Below are 13175 nucleotides of genomic sequence, written 5' to 3'. Positions count from 1 at the left end.
GAATGTGTAAAAATCAAGAAAAAAAATGAGGAAAATGTATTGAGAGTATAACAGGAACTGAAAATCTTACTTACTCATCCTTATTCTATATTTCTTAGTATTTAGTGTGTAAGTTTTGAAATCTTGACTTCAGCCAGCAATTTTGAATGAGAAAAAAATACTCTTTGATAATACATGAGACACCTAAGTGAAAGATAATGCTATATTCAAGAAACTGCAGAGAAATAAAGGTAAATGTTACAATAAATGACTGCTATAATTTTATAGTTCCTCTAACCCAAACTAGTCTCCAGATCTCACCATCATTATCTCTCTCATTTCCTTTTGGTCTAATTAATCAAAATCCTTCCTAGACGTTCATTTCTGGCCAGTATGTCTTCCTGAATATGAATAAGAAATAGAATACCATTCAATGTTTGAAATTATGGGGATAATCTCAATGACGGAAATAGATGACTGGCAAAAGGGAAGGGAATGCCTGATTAAATATATTCATGAAGATGTCAAAGCCTTATAAAGCCAGTATCTAGGGAAGAGAAAGCTATAGGACGAGAGCTTCCTGGTGAAGTGTGTTTCTTGAAACCATCACCACCATGGACAGCAAAGTTTCGTCGCAGAAAGGTATGTACAGCAGCTCATGGAGTTGTTGGGTTTTATCGATGCTCCAATGGGGGTATTAATTTGAAATTTGAGGAAACATTCTCTTAGGTTTCAGGATTACAGAGTTTAGAAGAACTAGCTAATCCTGCTCTAGAAGTCAGTTGTATAGGGGCACAATAGGACAGTGGTTCTTGAATGGAGGAACGTCTTCCAGAGACATTTGGTTGATGTCTGGAGATGGTTTTGGTTGTCTCAGTTATGAATTTCCTAAAACCAATATTCCAATTTCTCTATCTGTAAAGTACTTTTTATTTATACTTGTAGATAAAACATTTAATCAGCTGTGTTACATGGCTGTAAAGTACCTAAAATAATCTCTTGGGAAATATGTCTTTGAAAAATTAAAAAAAACTGTTATATGAATTATCTCACAATATTGATATTTTTATTTTGCAACTAAAAGGTTGTTCATTCTATACTAAATAATCTTTTAGATATTTTCAGGTGTTGAGGGTTAGGTATTTTTCCACCCTAAATCTTTAGCCCTTGCCTCGTTTTGTCTTGGACACTTCCAATTACATTTATTCAAGATTCCAGAGGAAAGGAGTTTTTTGATAAACACATTCTTACACTCTTTATTTTATGTGGAGCAATTTGAACTTAAACATGATTTTAATCATTGCCTTTTTCCTTTTGAAAGCATAAGTTATTGATATGTTAGTGGTTCATATCAGTCCGTCTGCTGAGATAGTAAATTGGTGACTACATTGTCTCTGCTAATTGTAAAGGAGTTTAAAAATGAATGTTTATAGACAGAGCAGAACGTGTGAATAAAATCAGCTTTCTAGGGTCACTGCTGTCATGCAAAGACAAAATATTTTTCTCTATTAGTAATGGCAATGACCGCTGCAAGCATGGGGTCATCACAGCTACTGATGTGATCCCTGTTACACACATGCAAACCAAGAGCCCAACTGCCTGTGTGTTGTGACATGAGAAAGTGAAAAGGTGACAGTGTGGTCCCCAGTCACCTCCACCTGCTAAACATGGGACTTGGGGGAAAATCACTTGCTCTAAGTCATTGTTTATTGATAGAATTTGATGATAATAATGAAGATCATTGGAAAGAGCCCTGATGCTGCGAAAGATTGAAGGCAATACAAGAAGTGAGTGGGAAAGGATGAGCTGGTTAAATAGCATCACTGACTCAACAGACATGAATTTGAGCAAACTCCAGGATATATTGAATGAAGGGGAGCCTGGAGTGCTGCAGTCTATGGGGTGACAAAGAGACTGGACTTAGCCACACACAACAACCATAACACAGTGAAGGCCAAGGCTATCTCAGAGGATTATCATGAAACACAAATTTTACACATTTTTAAAAGCTTTTAGCAAAGTATCAAGGAAATGGATGGGGTTATTAAGTTGAGTTAGCAGATCTAAGATGCAGTATCCTTTTTCTCTTAGTATTCTCTTTGTATTCAATAATAGGGTTCAGGCAGTCATGTGTTTCTTCTTACCCACCGTGATGGTAAACCATACAGATCATCTGTGCTGTTCTTGCCATTTCAGTGTCTAAAATGCAAGCATTAGTCAGTGTACAGTGAAAAAATTACAAACTCCTACAAGTTGCTGAGAATCTGTAGAGAATCCCAAGACATTAAACTATCAGGAGAATGACCTAAACACTCTGACCCACATTAATTTAAATTCCAAATGTTTGCAGAACAGAGGAGCACTTCTGGGAGCAATACAAAAATGCAGGGAGTAACCTACTTCTGCAACTATATGTCTGTGCAAATATCATCATCCATCTAAATTTACACAGTGGAAGGTGTTGCTTCTTCCCCACCCCAGCTGCTACAGCACCAAAACCTCCTCAGGGCAACAGGGAGAGATGAGGCCTCCCTGGACAGGATGGCTTTTGCTGACCTTGGGCTAATACATCATCTGAGTGACTCATGTTTTTATTTAAGCAGGGTCCCGCCTGCTCCTGCTGCTGGTGGTGTCAAATCTACTCTTGTGCCAGGGTGTGGTCTCCACTCCCGTCTGTCCCAATGGGGCTGGCAACTGCCAGGTGTCCCTTCGAGACCTGTTTGACCGGGCAGTCATGGTGTCCCACTACATCCATAACCTCTCCTCGGAAATGTTCAACGAATTTGTAAGTACTGTATTTCTTGCTTATTTCCAGAAGAAACCTTTGCGTAAGTGACTGGGCTACACTATCCTTTAAACAAGAAGGCTGCATCAGCCAAACTTCAAAGAATGCACTTTCTAGGTCAAATAAGACATTAGTTCAGAAGATGTGATAACTGAAGAAAAGATATATCATGAAATCTCAAAGATTCTTAAAGAGTGAAATACCTGTTTCAATTTCCTTTTATTTGTTAAATTTCCAAAATAAATTTAAAGCACCTGTATTTGTCAGCTCGGACTCTCATAGCAGAATACCATAGACTCAGTGGATTAAACAACAGAACTTTATTTCCTCGCACTTCTGGGGGCTGGAGGTCCTGGATCAGGGAGCCAGCAAGGTCAGTTTCTGGTAATGGCTCTGTCTACCCAGGCTGGTTTCTCCCTATGTCTCACAGGGTTGGGGGCAGGGAAGAGAAACAGGAAAGGCACAGAGACAAAAGAGAAAACTCTCTGGTGCTTCTCTTCATAAAGACTTTAAATATATTGGATCAGTATTCCACCCTACGAGCTCATTTAACTTTAATTAATCTTCATGATCTTCTGGGCTTCCCTTGTGGCTCAGCTGGTAAAGAATCCGCCTGCAATGTGGGAGATCTGGGTTCGATCCTTGGGTTGGGAAGATTCCCTGGAGAAGGGAAAGGCTACCCGCTCCAATATTCTGGCCTGGAGAATTCCATGAACTATACAGACTCGCAGAGAGTGGGACACAAATGAGCGATTTTCACTTTCATTTTCAATCTTCATAAGGGCTTCCTAGGTGGCGCTAGCGGGGAAGAACCCGCCTGCCACTGCAGAAGACATGAAAGATGCAGGTGCAATCCCTGGGTCAGGAAGATCCCCTGGAGGAGGGCTTGACAACCCACTCCAGTATTCTTGCCTGGAGAATCTGCATGGGCAAAGGAACCTAGAGGGCTACAGTCCACAGGGTCGCAAATAGTGGTACACAACTGAAGTGACGTAGCTTGCACACAGTCTGCATAAGGGCCTTTTTCCAAACACAGTACCTTGGAGATTTTTGCTTCAACACGTGAACTGGGGGGAGACACATTCAGTTCATAACAGTACCTGACATAATGCACTCTTAGGTAGGGTTGGGAAAAAGAAGCATCTTGATTTTCTGGTCCTTCAGTGTCCCTCTGGGCATTCTTCACCCAGCACACAGTAAATAGCCAATAAATGGGAACTGTACTTCAGTGAACTGGGTGGATGGAACATATTAGAGCTGAATTCCTGTAATGAAAACAAATAATGATAGTTTTTTAAATGCTACAAATTACTGTTCTAAGATGTGCAATATATGGGTTTAGAACTACAATAGAATGGTTGGATTATAATTGGAAACAAAATTATTCTCTTTCTGATGAAATTACTTTGAAAGTTGTATACTCTTTTATGTCAGTCAAGGAGTCCACAGTAGACAACTGATAAAAAATGGTGCTCAATGTTTCTATTAAATTCATATAGTTCTTTTTATTCACTAGTTTTCCTTTCATCTTCCATTTTTGACTGTCATCTTTTTTCCAGATCTTCGAAGTAATCTCTTCAAATGTTCACAACTTTTGCTAAAGATTAGGCTTTCTCTATCAATGTGTTAGCTAGTTATTTCTCCTCTCCTTCTCAGTCCATTGCTTACTATTTCCAAAAATTTTATGCCATGTTTTTCTGACTTACCATTTTCTCATCATCAATGACACTGTATTCTACATCTGTGATGCATACTAAGCTTAGGTTTGTGGATTCATATTAGTCAAAGAAAAGTTATAATTATGTCTTCTTTTAAGGGAGTATATTGGTTCCAACCCAAAGTAAACAAAATATTAGATGTCTATATAGGTATCATACATATGCACTATATTTGATTCAAATACTAAAAAAGATGATACTTAATAAAGCAGTTAATATTTCATATTGGGGTTATTTTTAGTGTTTGCTATCTAAATAGTAACTATGGGAAGGATGAATGAAACAAGGGGAAAAAAAAGAAGGAAAGAGGTTGGAATTTAGATGAAAGGCAAATGTTTTCAGAGATAATGGGAAGAAAAATTAGGAAAAAGAATTACTTTCAATTTTTATGTGACTCTCATTAAAAAATTATTCATCTATCAAACATGTTAATATTCTGCTAAAGGTTCATTTATTGAATGCCGAAAGAACCCTAACGAATTGAATTTGCTTGATCGCTTCCAGGATAAACGGTATGCCCAAGGCAAAGGGTTCATTACCATGGCCCTCAACAGCTGCCATACCTCCTCCCTTCCTACCCCTGAAGACAAAGAACAAGCCCAACAGACCCACGTGAGTCTTTTATCCGGGTTTTCACCAGAACAAGTGAGACAGTGCCCTGGTGTTACCAGGCTTCAGGTTATTAGAGGTAATGGTAACTGGACATGCAGAGAAAGGTGGAGAAACAGTAAATAATCAAAGAGGAATTACATTATGCAGTTGATGAAATATGAATAAAATCAAGGGATGCCTATAAAGATCTGTAGCAGCAAAATAAATAACAGATCTATAAACTGTCCGTGCAAACAACATAAGTTCAACCAATGCATTAGATCCAGGATTGCAGCCTTTATACTGTATGAAAACATGAAATAAATGGAACATCCATGTATAAAATATAGATTTAAAAAATTCATGGATATGTAAGAAACACAACCCCAGTTTGAGTATTCCCTGTTACTAGTGACTCCTACATGGGAGTCACTCCTACACTGCACCACTTGAGCCACCAATTCTGCCTTTCAAGGCTCACCTGATTCTTCTACTTCTCTGACACCTACCTCATTCTTGACTGACTCCTCTATCACCTCTTATTTTTAATTATAAATCTCCCCTCAAAACGGGTCCTAAAAAATATTATGTTTTGCTTCTCATGGCTGTGATGATTGCCTCTGCTCTGATGACCACATCGTCTACTGATAAGCCTCAACGGTGTATCCCAGCTCCAAATTTTTATCATTATAATCGCTCCTTTCTGATTTCCTGAGCTAACCACAGTGCTAACATTATTTAAAATATTTCTACATGCATCTCCCCTTAAGTACAATCTGTTCCCTTGCTACAGCTTTGTTAGTGATACCAGCATTTTTTTGATCTGCTAATCTCCTTAATAATGAGGATGATAAAATGAAGGAAGAAGGTCAAGAAGAACAAGGAGGAGGACTTTTTAAAATGAGTTTAAAATAAATTTAAAATTTATTGAGAGCTATTACCTTGCCAAACAATTTATAAAGTGCTTTGTTTTCATTACTATGTTTAATCCTCATGAAAATTCCTGTAGCACAGTGTCTATTATTACACTTCCTAAAATATGGAAACCAAGACTCAGAAAAATTGTGGAATTTGTACCAGTCACACAGGTAGTAAGCAGTGAGTTTGGGTTTCCACCAACTCAGAGCTCTCAGTCTTCATCTTTAAGCTACAACACCCCCAGGAAAACTATGCTGCCACTCACCTTAGAGTCTGAATTTCATTTCAGCTCCTTACTGTCACATCCCATCATGTTTCTATTGTAATGTCTATTTGATTCTTCTCTGCTGTTCATTTCCTGTACCATTAAAGTAGTTCATGGTCATCAAGAAATCAAGCATTTTAATTAGATATGCTCAGCCTCTGGGAGTTTCATGTCCAGTCCTGGTAGTAGTGAACTAGGGGGCAAAATCCTCCATTGTGAATCCCACTGATACTGTTACTAAAGACAACGCTGTGTCATTTTCTGCCCGGACACATGTCAACAAAATAGACTGCTCTGATAGCTGCATGGGGGCTGATGTTGGGATGGATTGAGGAAAGTGTGGTTAGGAATGTCATATCTTCTTTATTACCTCTTTGTTCTAGTATCATAAAAGGAACTACCAATCAAAAATTAAAAATACATTAATGAATACTTCAGTTCATTAATATGAATGAATCATTGGGTGAAAATGGGGTGGGCACAGGTGGATTCCTTCTTTCCTGGGTCAGGTACTCCATGCACATACTGAGTTCCAACAAAATACTTAGATTCCCCTCCCCAGACAAGCAAAGCATTCAAATATAAAAGAACTCACCGAGTGGATGGTAGAATTTCAGAGGGAAAAAGAAAATTCTTTATGTTATAAATTAGAACTCATCAGAAACATTGGTTATGAAAATAAGTCAGATTTTTAAGTATTTCAGCAAATTATAAGCCGATAGCTTACATTTTATAATTTTGCAACCTTTACCACCTTCAAAAAATTTTCAATACATATAGGAAAAACCAGGAGTTTTTTAGGTCAGTCACTCTGAGCAAAAATCACATGTTACCAAATCCACTGAATTATGCTTATTTTAATGAGATTGTTTCCTGTGGTTGTTTAGCATGAAGTCCTTATGAGCTTGATTCTTGGGTTGCTGCGCTCCTGGAATGACCCTCTGTATCACCTAGTCACGGAGGTGCGGGGTATGAAAGGAGCCCCAGATGGTATCCTGTCGAGGGCCATAGAGATTGAGGAAGAAAACAAACGGCTTCTGGAAGGCATGGAGATGATATTTGGCCAGGTGAGCAGCCTCATGAAGGCTTCCTTGCTATTCTCATGAATGACAGAGGTGATTTCTGTAACGAGGAATGAGTTTTGAATTATCTCAGTGTACAAGAACACACTTCAGGCCTTCTTTTTCTAGACTGCTATTACATAAAGCAAGAACCTGTTCACTCATAGTGATAGATTCTATTGTCAGTGAATCAGAATTCCACAGCAATTTTTGACAGGTATAGTCTTTCTTGAATTGCACAGGTCCACCAAAATCTTGCCTCTTCCTGGGTACAGATGGCTGAAATATTTTCAAGGATAAGAGAACTAGAGAATAAAATTTGCAAGATAACTATTTTCTTAAAAATATCCCAAGATATCCTCTACTGAAATTCAGCTTGTATTCTTTCTCTGTTCTCCTCAAACCATAGGATGAGAGTGAGAAGAAAGAAAAGAGAAAGTCAAAACCAAACTAATACTTGAGTTCTGCTTTTAGTTTTTATTAGTAAATTACTAGCAGATATCTGATACACTGACTCCAAAATTCTAGTGTAGAGACTTTCATGTATCTTCCCCAATTTTTAATTTGATAATTAGAAAGAACAAAGATGAGCAGATACTACTAAAACTCATAATAACTCATTATCCTTTGGATACTTAGGTACTTCCTGGAGCCAAAGAGACTGAGCCCTACCCTGTGTGGTCAGGACTCCCTTCCCTGCAAACCAAGGATGAAGATGCGCGTTATTCTGCTTTTTATAACTTGCTCCACTGCCTGCGCAGGGATTCAAGCAAGATTGACACTTACCTTAAGCTCCTGAATTGCAGAATCATCTACAACAACAACTGCTAAGCCCACATCCATCCTATCCATTTCTGAGATGGTTCTTAATGATCCATTCCCTGGCAAACTTCTCTGAGCTTTATAGCTTTTTAATGCATGCTTGGCTCCAATGGGTTTCATCTTAAATAAAAACAGACTGTAGAGATGTCAAAATCTAAGACGGCAATTTTGTCAATGTTTCTTATCTTCATTTAATAGACAATCAAATGAAAATCCTTCCTTATGATTGAGAGAAAGAAGTTCTGATTAAAATTTGTCACATATAGCAGAAACTGACATTATAAAGACCACTAACGACTTACTTTAGAATCACAGCAAATTATTCTAGGTCAAGTTATTAGAATTAAAGAATTAGATAATCATTCATTCTGTTGGTCATGCTACCAAGAAGACTGAATTCTCAGGATTGTTTTACGAATGTCAGCCAACTTTCACAGAATTATAACAGACAATGTAAATGCTATAAAACTAGTGTACTCAAAGAGCATGAGGTTTACTGAACCATCTAAAGATTGTTATAATGCTGTCTTAGTCCTTTTGGGCTGCTATAACAAAATATCATAGACTTAAAAACATTTAAAAACAACGGAAATGGATTTCCACTGCATGGTCAGGCGCGGCCCTCTCCTGGTCACACACTTCTTACTGTATGTTCATGTCGGGGAAGGGCTGGAGAACTCTGTGTGTCTCATATATAAAAGCAGTCATCTCATCCAGGAGGCTCCATCCTTCACCACCTCCATAACTTCATCACCACCCAAAGGCCCCACCTATGAAACACTATCACCATGGGAGTCAGGTTTTCAACATATGAAATTTCTGGGGGACATAAAGGTTGGGACCATAGCAAATACAAACATGAACTGGCTCCATCTTCCTCCAGTGGCTGTCTTCACCCACACTCCACTGCATCCTCATTTTCTGCATCACTTGCAACCATTCCATATATTCTATCACTCTGAGTTTAACAAGTCCAGGTCAGTTAAGTGTCAACTCCATCTCGTATTCAACCTATTTAATGTTTCTCTCTCCCCTACGGGGCCTACCAGGGAAAGCAGATATGTCCATTTCTGCAAGGTTCCTCCTCTCCCTCTCTAGATCTTCATTCCTTGGGCCATGTTGGAAGTAAGCAAGGGGTAATAAGATGGGAAAGTTCTGACATCACTGATTTATGTGGCGCTGATGTAGCCTTCTCATGGTTAAGAGAGACTGATCTACAATTCCCCCCTGACTGACAAACATCTGTCTTGTGGGGCACCCTTGTGATTTTCCAGGACATTCATAAGTTGCAGATACTCATCAGCATAGTTTCTTTTTTAACCTGGGGAAATGTTCTAGCACCCACAACTCCCCACCTACAGTATTCTCCACAGCCTCTCTGTTTCCCTCAGTCTGCAAACACCCAACTGGAGAAAATTAATTGGCTTAAGGTCAGCTGCCTACTAGCTGACCCACCAGAAACCCATGTATCATCAACACTCCAAACAACTGAATGGCGGAAATACTGGTGTGCATCTGATCCCCTCTTGGTGTCTCTGGACAATTCTCTGCCTGGTCACATAGACACAGAGTAGACCAGGAAGCTGGACTCATAAACAAACTGGGGAGTGAAATACCATTCTCTCCTTTTAGACTGTCTTTGTCAATAATCAAATATCCCCTATTAGGTCCCTGAATTACAAAACCCTCCAAATAGACTAAGCCTCTATAGAGAGTGGAGAGAAGTGACTGGATTAGGGTTGCTCGGCTTGTTCAACTGATTCCAGATAACCCGCAGTGGGGGCCGAACTCTCCTGAAGAAGGTAGTGATGTTGCTGGGCTGGTTTTGTAGCATAATTTGGGCTTTAGCAAGAATTCCTAGATGACAGACAATGGGAAATATTCCATCCAATATCCTGGTAGAAATGAAATAAAAAGGTAGATGGGAAGGTGGATGAAGATAAAAGAAAGACAAGAAAGATAGAGAGAAAGTGAGTGAAAATTTGTGAAGGATGAAATGCTATTAGAACACTCTATTTGGTGAACTCTCAAATACATATGGGCTTCCCAGGTGGCGCTAGCAGTAAAGAACCTGCCTGCCAGTGCAAGAGACATAAGAGACATGGGTTCAGTCACTGGGTTGGGAAGATCCCCTGGAGAAGGGCATAGAAACCCACCCCAGTATTATTGCCTTGTGAATTCCACAGGACAGAGGAGCTTGGCAGGCTATACAGTCCATAGGTTCACAAAGAGTTGGACATGATGCAGACACATAAGATTTCAATCTTATACTCTAAGAGCAAATATCATCTCATTATTGTTGTCGTTCAGTCACTAAGTCATGTCCTACTCTTTGTGACCCCAGATACTGCAGCACACCAGGACCCTCTGTCCTCCACTATTTCCCAGACTTTGCTCAAATTCATGTCCATTCAGTCATGTCCATGAGATGGTTAGATAGCATTAACCATCTCATCCTCTGCCACCCTCTTCTTCTTTTGCCTTCAGTCTTTCCAAGCATCAGAGCCCTTTCCAATGAATTGGCTCTTTGTATCAGATGGACAAATTATTGGAGATTCAGCATCAGTCTTTCCAATGAAAATTGAAGGTTGACTTCCTTTAGGATTACTGGTTTGATCTCCTTGCAGACAAGAGGACTCTTGGGAGTCCTCTCCAGTCCTACAATTCAAAAGCATCAATTGTTTCATGCTTAGCTTTCTTTGTGATCCAACTCTCACACCATACTTGACTACTGGAAAAATCATAGCTATGACTATACAGAATCTCATATTCTCCTTTTCCTTCCTTTTCCTCTTCTCTTTTTCTGAAATTTTCCTTTGTTTACGAATATTCTTTTGTTGCTACTTATTGAGTGTGATGATTCTACAAGTGAACAAAACTTGGCAACTCTTCGGCTCAGAATTCGAGGGAATTTTCTTCTGTTAGGCAAAGACATCTTTCACATGTACAAGAACACTTTCCAGCAAAACCAACCTCTCCCCTTGTAGCCAGAGTTATTTTTGCCTGTGTCTTGCTCATGCGTCTAGCTATGATGACCCCAGCCTTACAGAACATGACAGAATACTCTGCCCCAAAACAATCTGTCAGTCTCTCCTTTGGCTCCAGAATGCATGCAAAAAGTCATTATTCTAGGATTTTCACCTTTTCTTTTAAAAGGCAGAAGACCATGAAAAAACCTGTTATCACTCCCTATCTAAGTTATTGATTGCCTGAAACATCTAATTCAATTGTATTACCTGCTTAACTTTCTTTCCTTCAATGCCTATATATTTCCAAACAAGATTGTTGTTGTTCAGTCACTCAGTTGTGTTCCACTCTTTGCAACTCCATGGACCGAAGCACGCCAGGCTTCCTGTCCTTCACCATCTTCTGGAACTTGCTCAGACTCATGTCCATTGAGTCAGTGATGCCATCCAACTATCTTGTTCTTTGTCGTTGGATGGTATTTATTAGAGGGGAATTTGGCAATAAGGGGGCAATGCAACAGTAGGAAATACATACTCACCACTAGCTCACACACATCATCTCCCATTTGTCTCTTATAAAGTTTACTCGAAGCATAATTTAGGACTTTAGATCAACAGAGATGCTGACATTGCAAGGCCCCTCCCCGCTTGACCATGACATATAAACTGAATACTGTAGATTCCAAACAATATTGAGCAGAATCATATGTGTTCTGTAGAATCAGCAAGGGGTAGCTGAAAAGAGAATATTTGGGAAGGATGTAGCTCTAAAAAAATTTCTATTTCCATAAATTGGTTCTCAAGTTGTGGAACAACAGAGAATCACATAAACATGCAAATTACTGTATTATATGGTAGAGCAAAGTAAGAATAACAGGTGAAACAAGGTGCTAGAGTGGATTAAAGTACAGCTAGGAGCTATCTGGATGTGAGAACAAGGATTTTTTTTGAGTAACAAACAGTGATGGCTTTATGATGGAGTTTTGAAAGGCTGATGGGATATTGATATGCAAAAATAGGAAGACAACATATCTGTCAACTCATTTAGGATCCTCTTATGAAGTAAATATTTCATACATCCTAGACCAAGGGAACTGAGATCTTAATGCATATAGTATTGTAAGTTACCAGTGAATAATCAAGCTTAACCAAAAGACAATAAATGTTTATTTATTTAACAGACATGTAATGTTTCTCATGATTATTCTCCCAGAATGTGCTATATAGTTTACTGTAGGATTAGAATGGAGAAAATCTTGTAAGGATAGTTTATGCATTGTGGAGGATCACTTATGACAATTTGGGAAATTTGTATTTATCTTAAAACACAATAGAAAACCAGGACATTTTAGCGCAAGAGAATAGTATGTCCAGAATTAGAAAAGAGATATCTTAACCTGTATTGAGAAGTTGTAGATGTTGGGGCTTATAGAGAAAAAGAAGCAGTCCAGACGCAGCTTGGAATATTATGACACTAAAAGAAAATCGAAGATGGCTCTGCCAAGCAAAAAGAAGCAAAGAATGTGAAAGATACAGGAAAAGAAATAGACCTTGACCACACAGGTGGAATGAGGTAGACATAAGAGTCAAAAAGGTACCAGAAAACATGGGACTAGATGAGTAAGGAAACGACCGAAAAGTCAGAGAAAAGGAAAGAGAGAAATTAAGGTTTTGTCCACAAGCATCATTTTCCTGTATTTCATTGACTTTGTACCAGAAAACATTAAAAAAAATGTTATGTTACTTCAGCAAATCACAGAAATAAGTACACTCAAGAGACTCTGCTAGACTTTATCAAATACCAGAACCAAAGCATCACTACTCAGTGATAACAAGCAGTCAGTCTCTGGTCACTTTCAACACTTAAATAAGTCATATATTGTAAAGTATAGAGGATGAATGGAAATAAAGTGAAAACAATCCATTCCTTTACAGAGACAGCCTGAGCCAAATCCTAAACAAAACATAAGTAATGCTCTCCTTAAACATGTGTCCACTTCCTCCAAAAGTTTCTCATTCCTTTTGCCCAAATCCACCCTTGTTTACTATCCCTGTATTGTTTTACTCTGA

The 13175-nt window shown here is 38.7% G+C and overlaps 1 protein-coding gene across 2 annotated transcripts; it reads left to right on the top strand.

Annotated features, from left to right (window-relative positions):
- The first annotated feature begins 529 nt into the window (after positions 1 to 529).
- LOC122697540 (prolactin) lies at positions 530 to 8292 on the top strand. 2 transcript variants are annotated; one of them, XM_043908398.1, is made up of 5 exons: positions 530 to 621; positions 2583 to 2764; positions 4987 to 5094; positions 7144 to 7323; positions 7957 to 8292. In XM_043908398.1, exons 1-5 carry the CDS (start codon positions 594 to 596, stop codon positions 8146 to 8148), a joined length of 690 nt encoding a protein of 229 aa, XP_043764333.1. In that variant the 5' UTR covers positions 530 to 593; the 3' UTR covers positions 8149 to 8292. The 2 variants fall into 2 exon arrangements, with proteins under 2 accessions (XP_043764333.1, XP_043764332.1); XM_043908397.1 differs by having other exon boundaries at positions 532 to 621; positions 2580 to 2764.
- Positions 8293 to 13175: the final 4883 nt, after the last annotated feature.

This window comes from Cervus elaphus, chromosome 7, assembly GCF_910594005.1.
Source record: "Cervus elaphus chromosome 7, mCerEla1.1, whole genome shotgun sequence".
Lineage (NCBI taxonomy): Eukaryota > Metazoa > Chordata > Mammalia > Artiodactyla > Cervidae > Cervus > Cervus elaphus.
The sequence above is the reverse complement of the archived record's forward strand: the minus strand, read 5'-3'. Positions and strand labels throughout refer to the sequence as shown.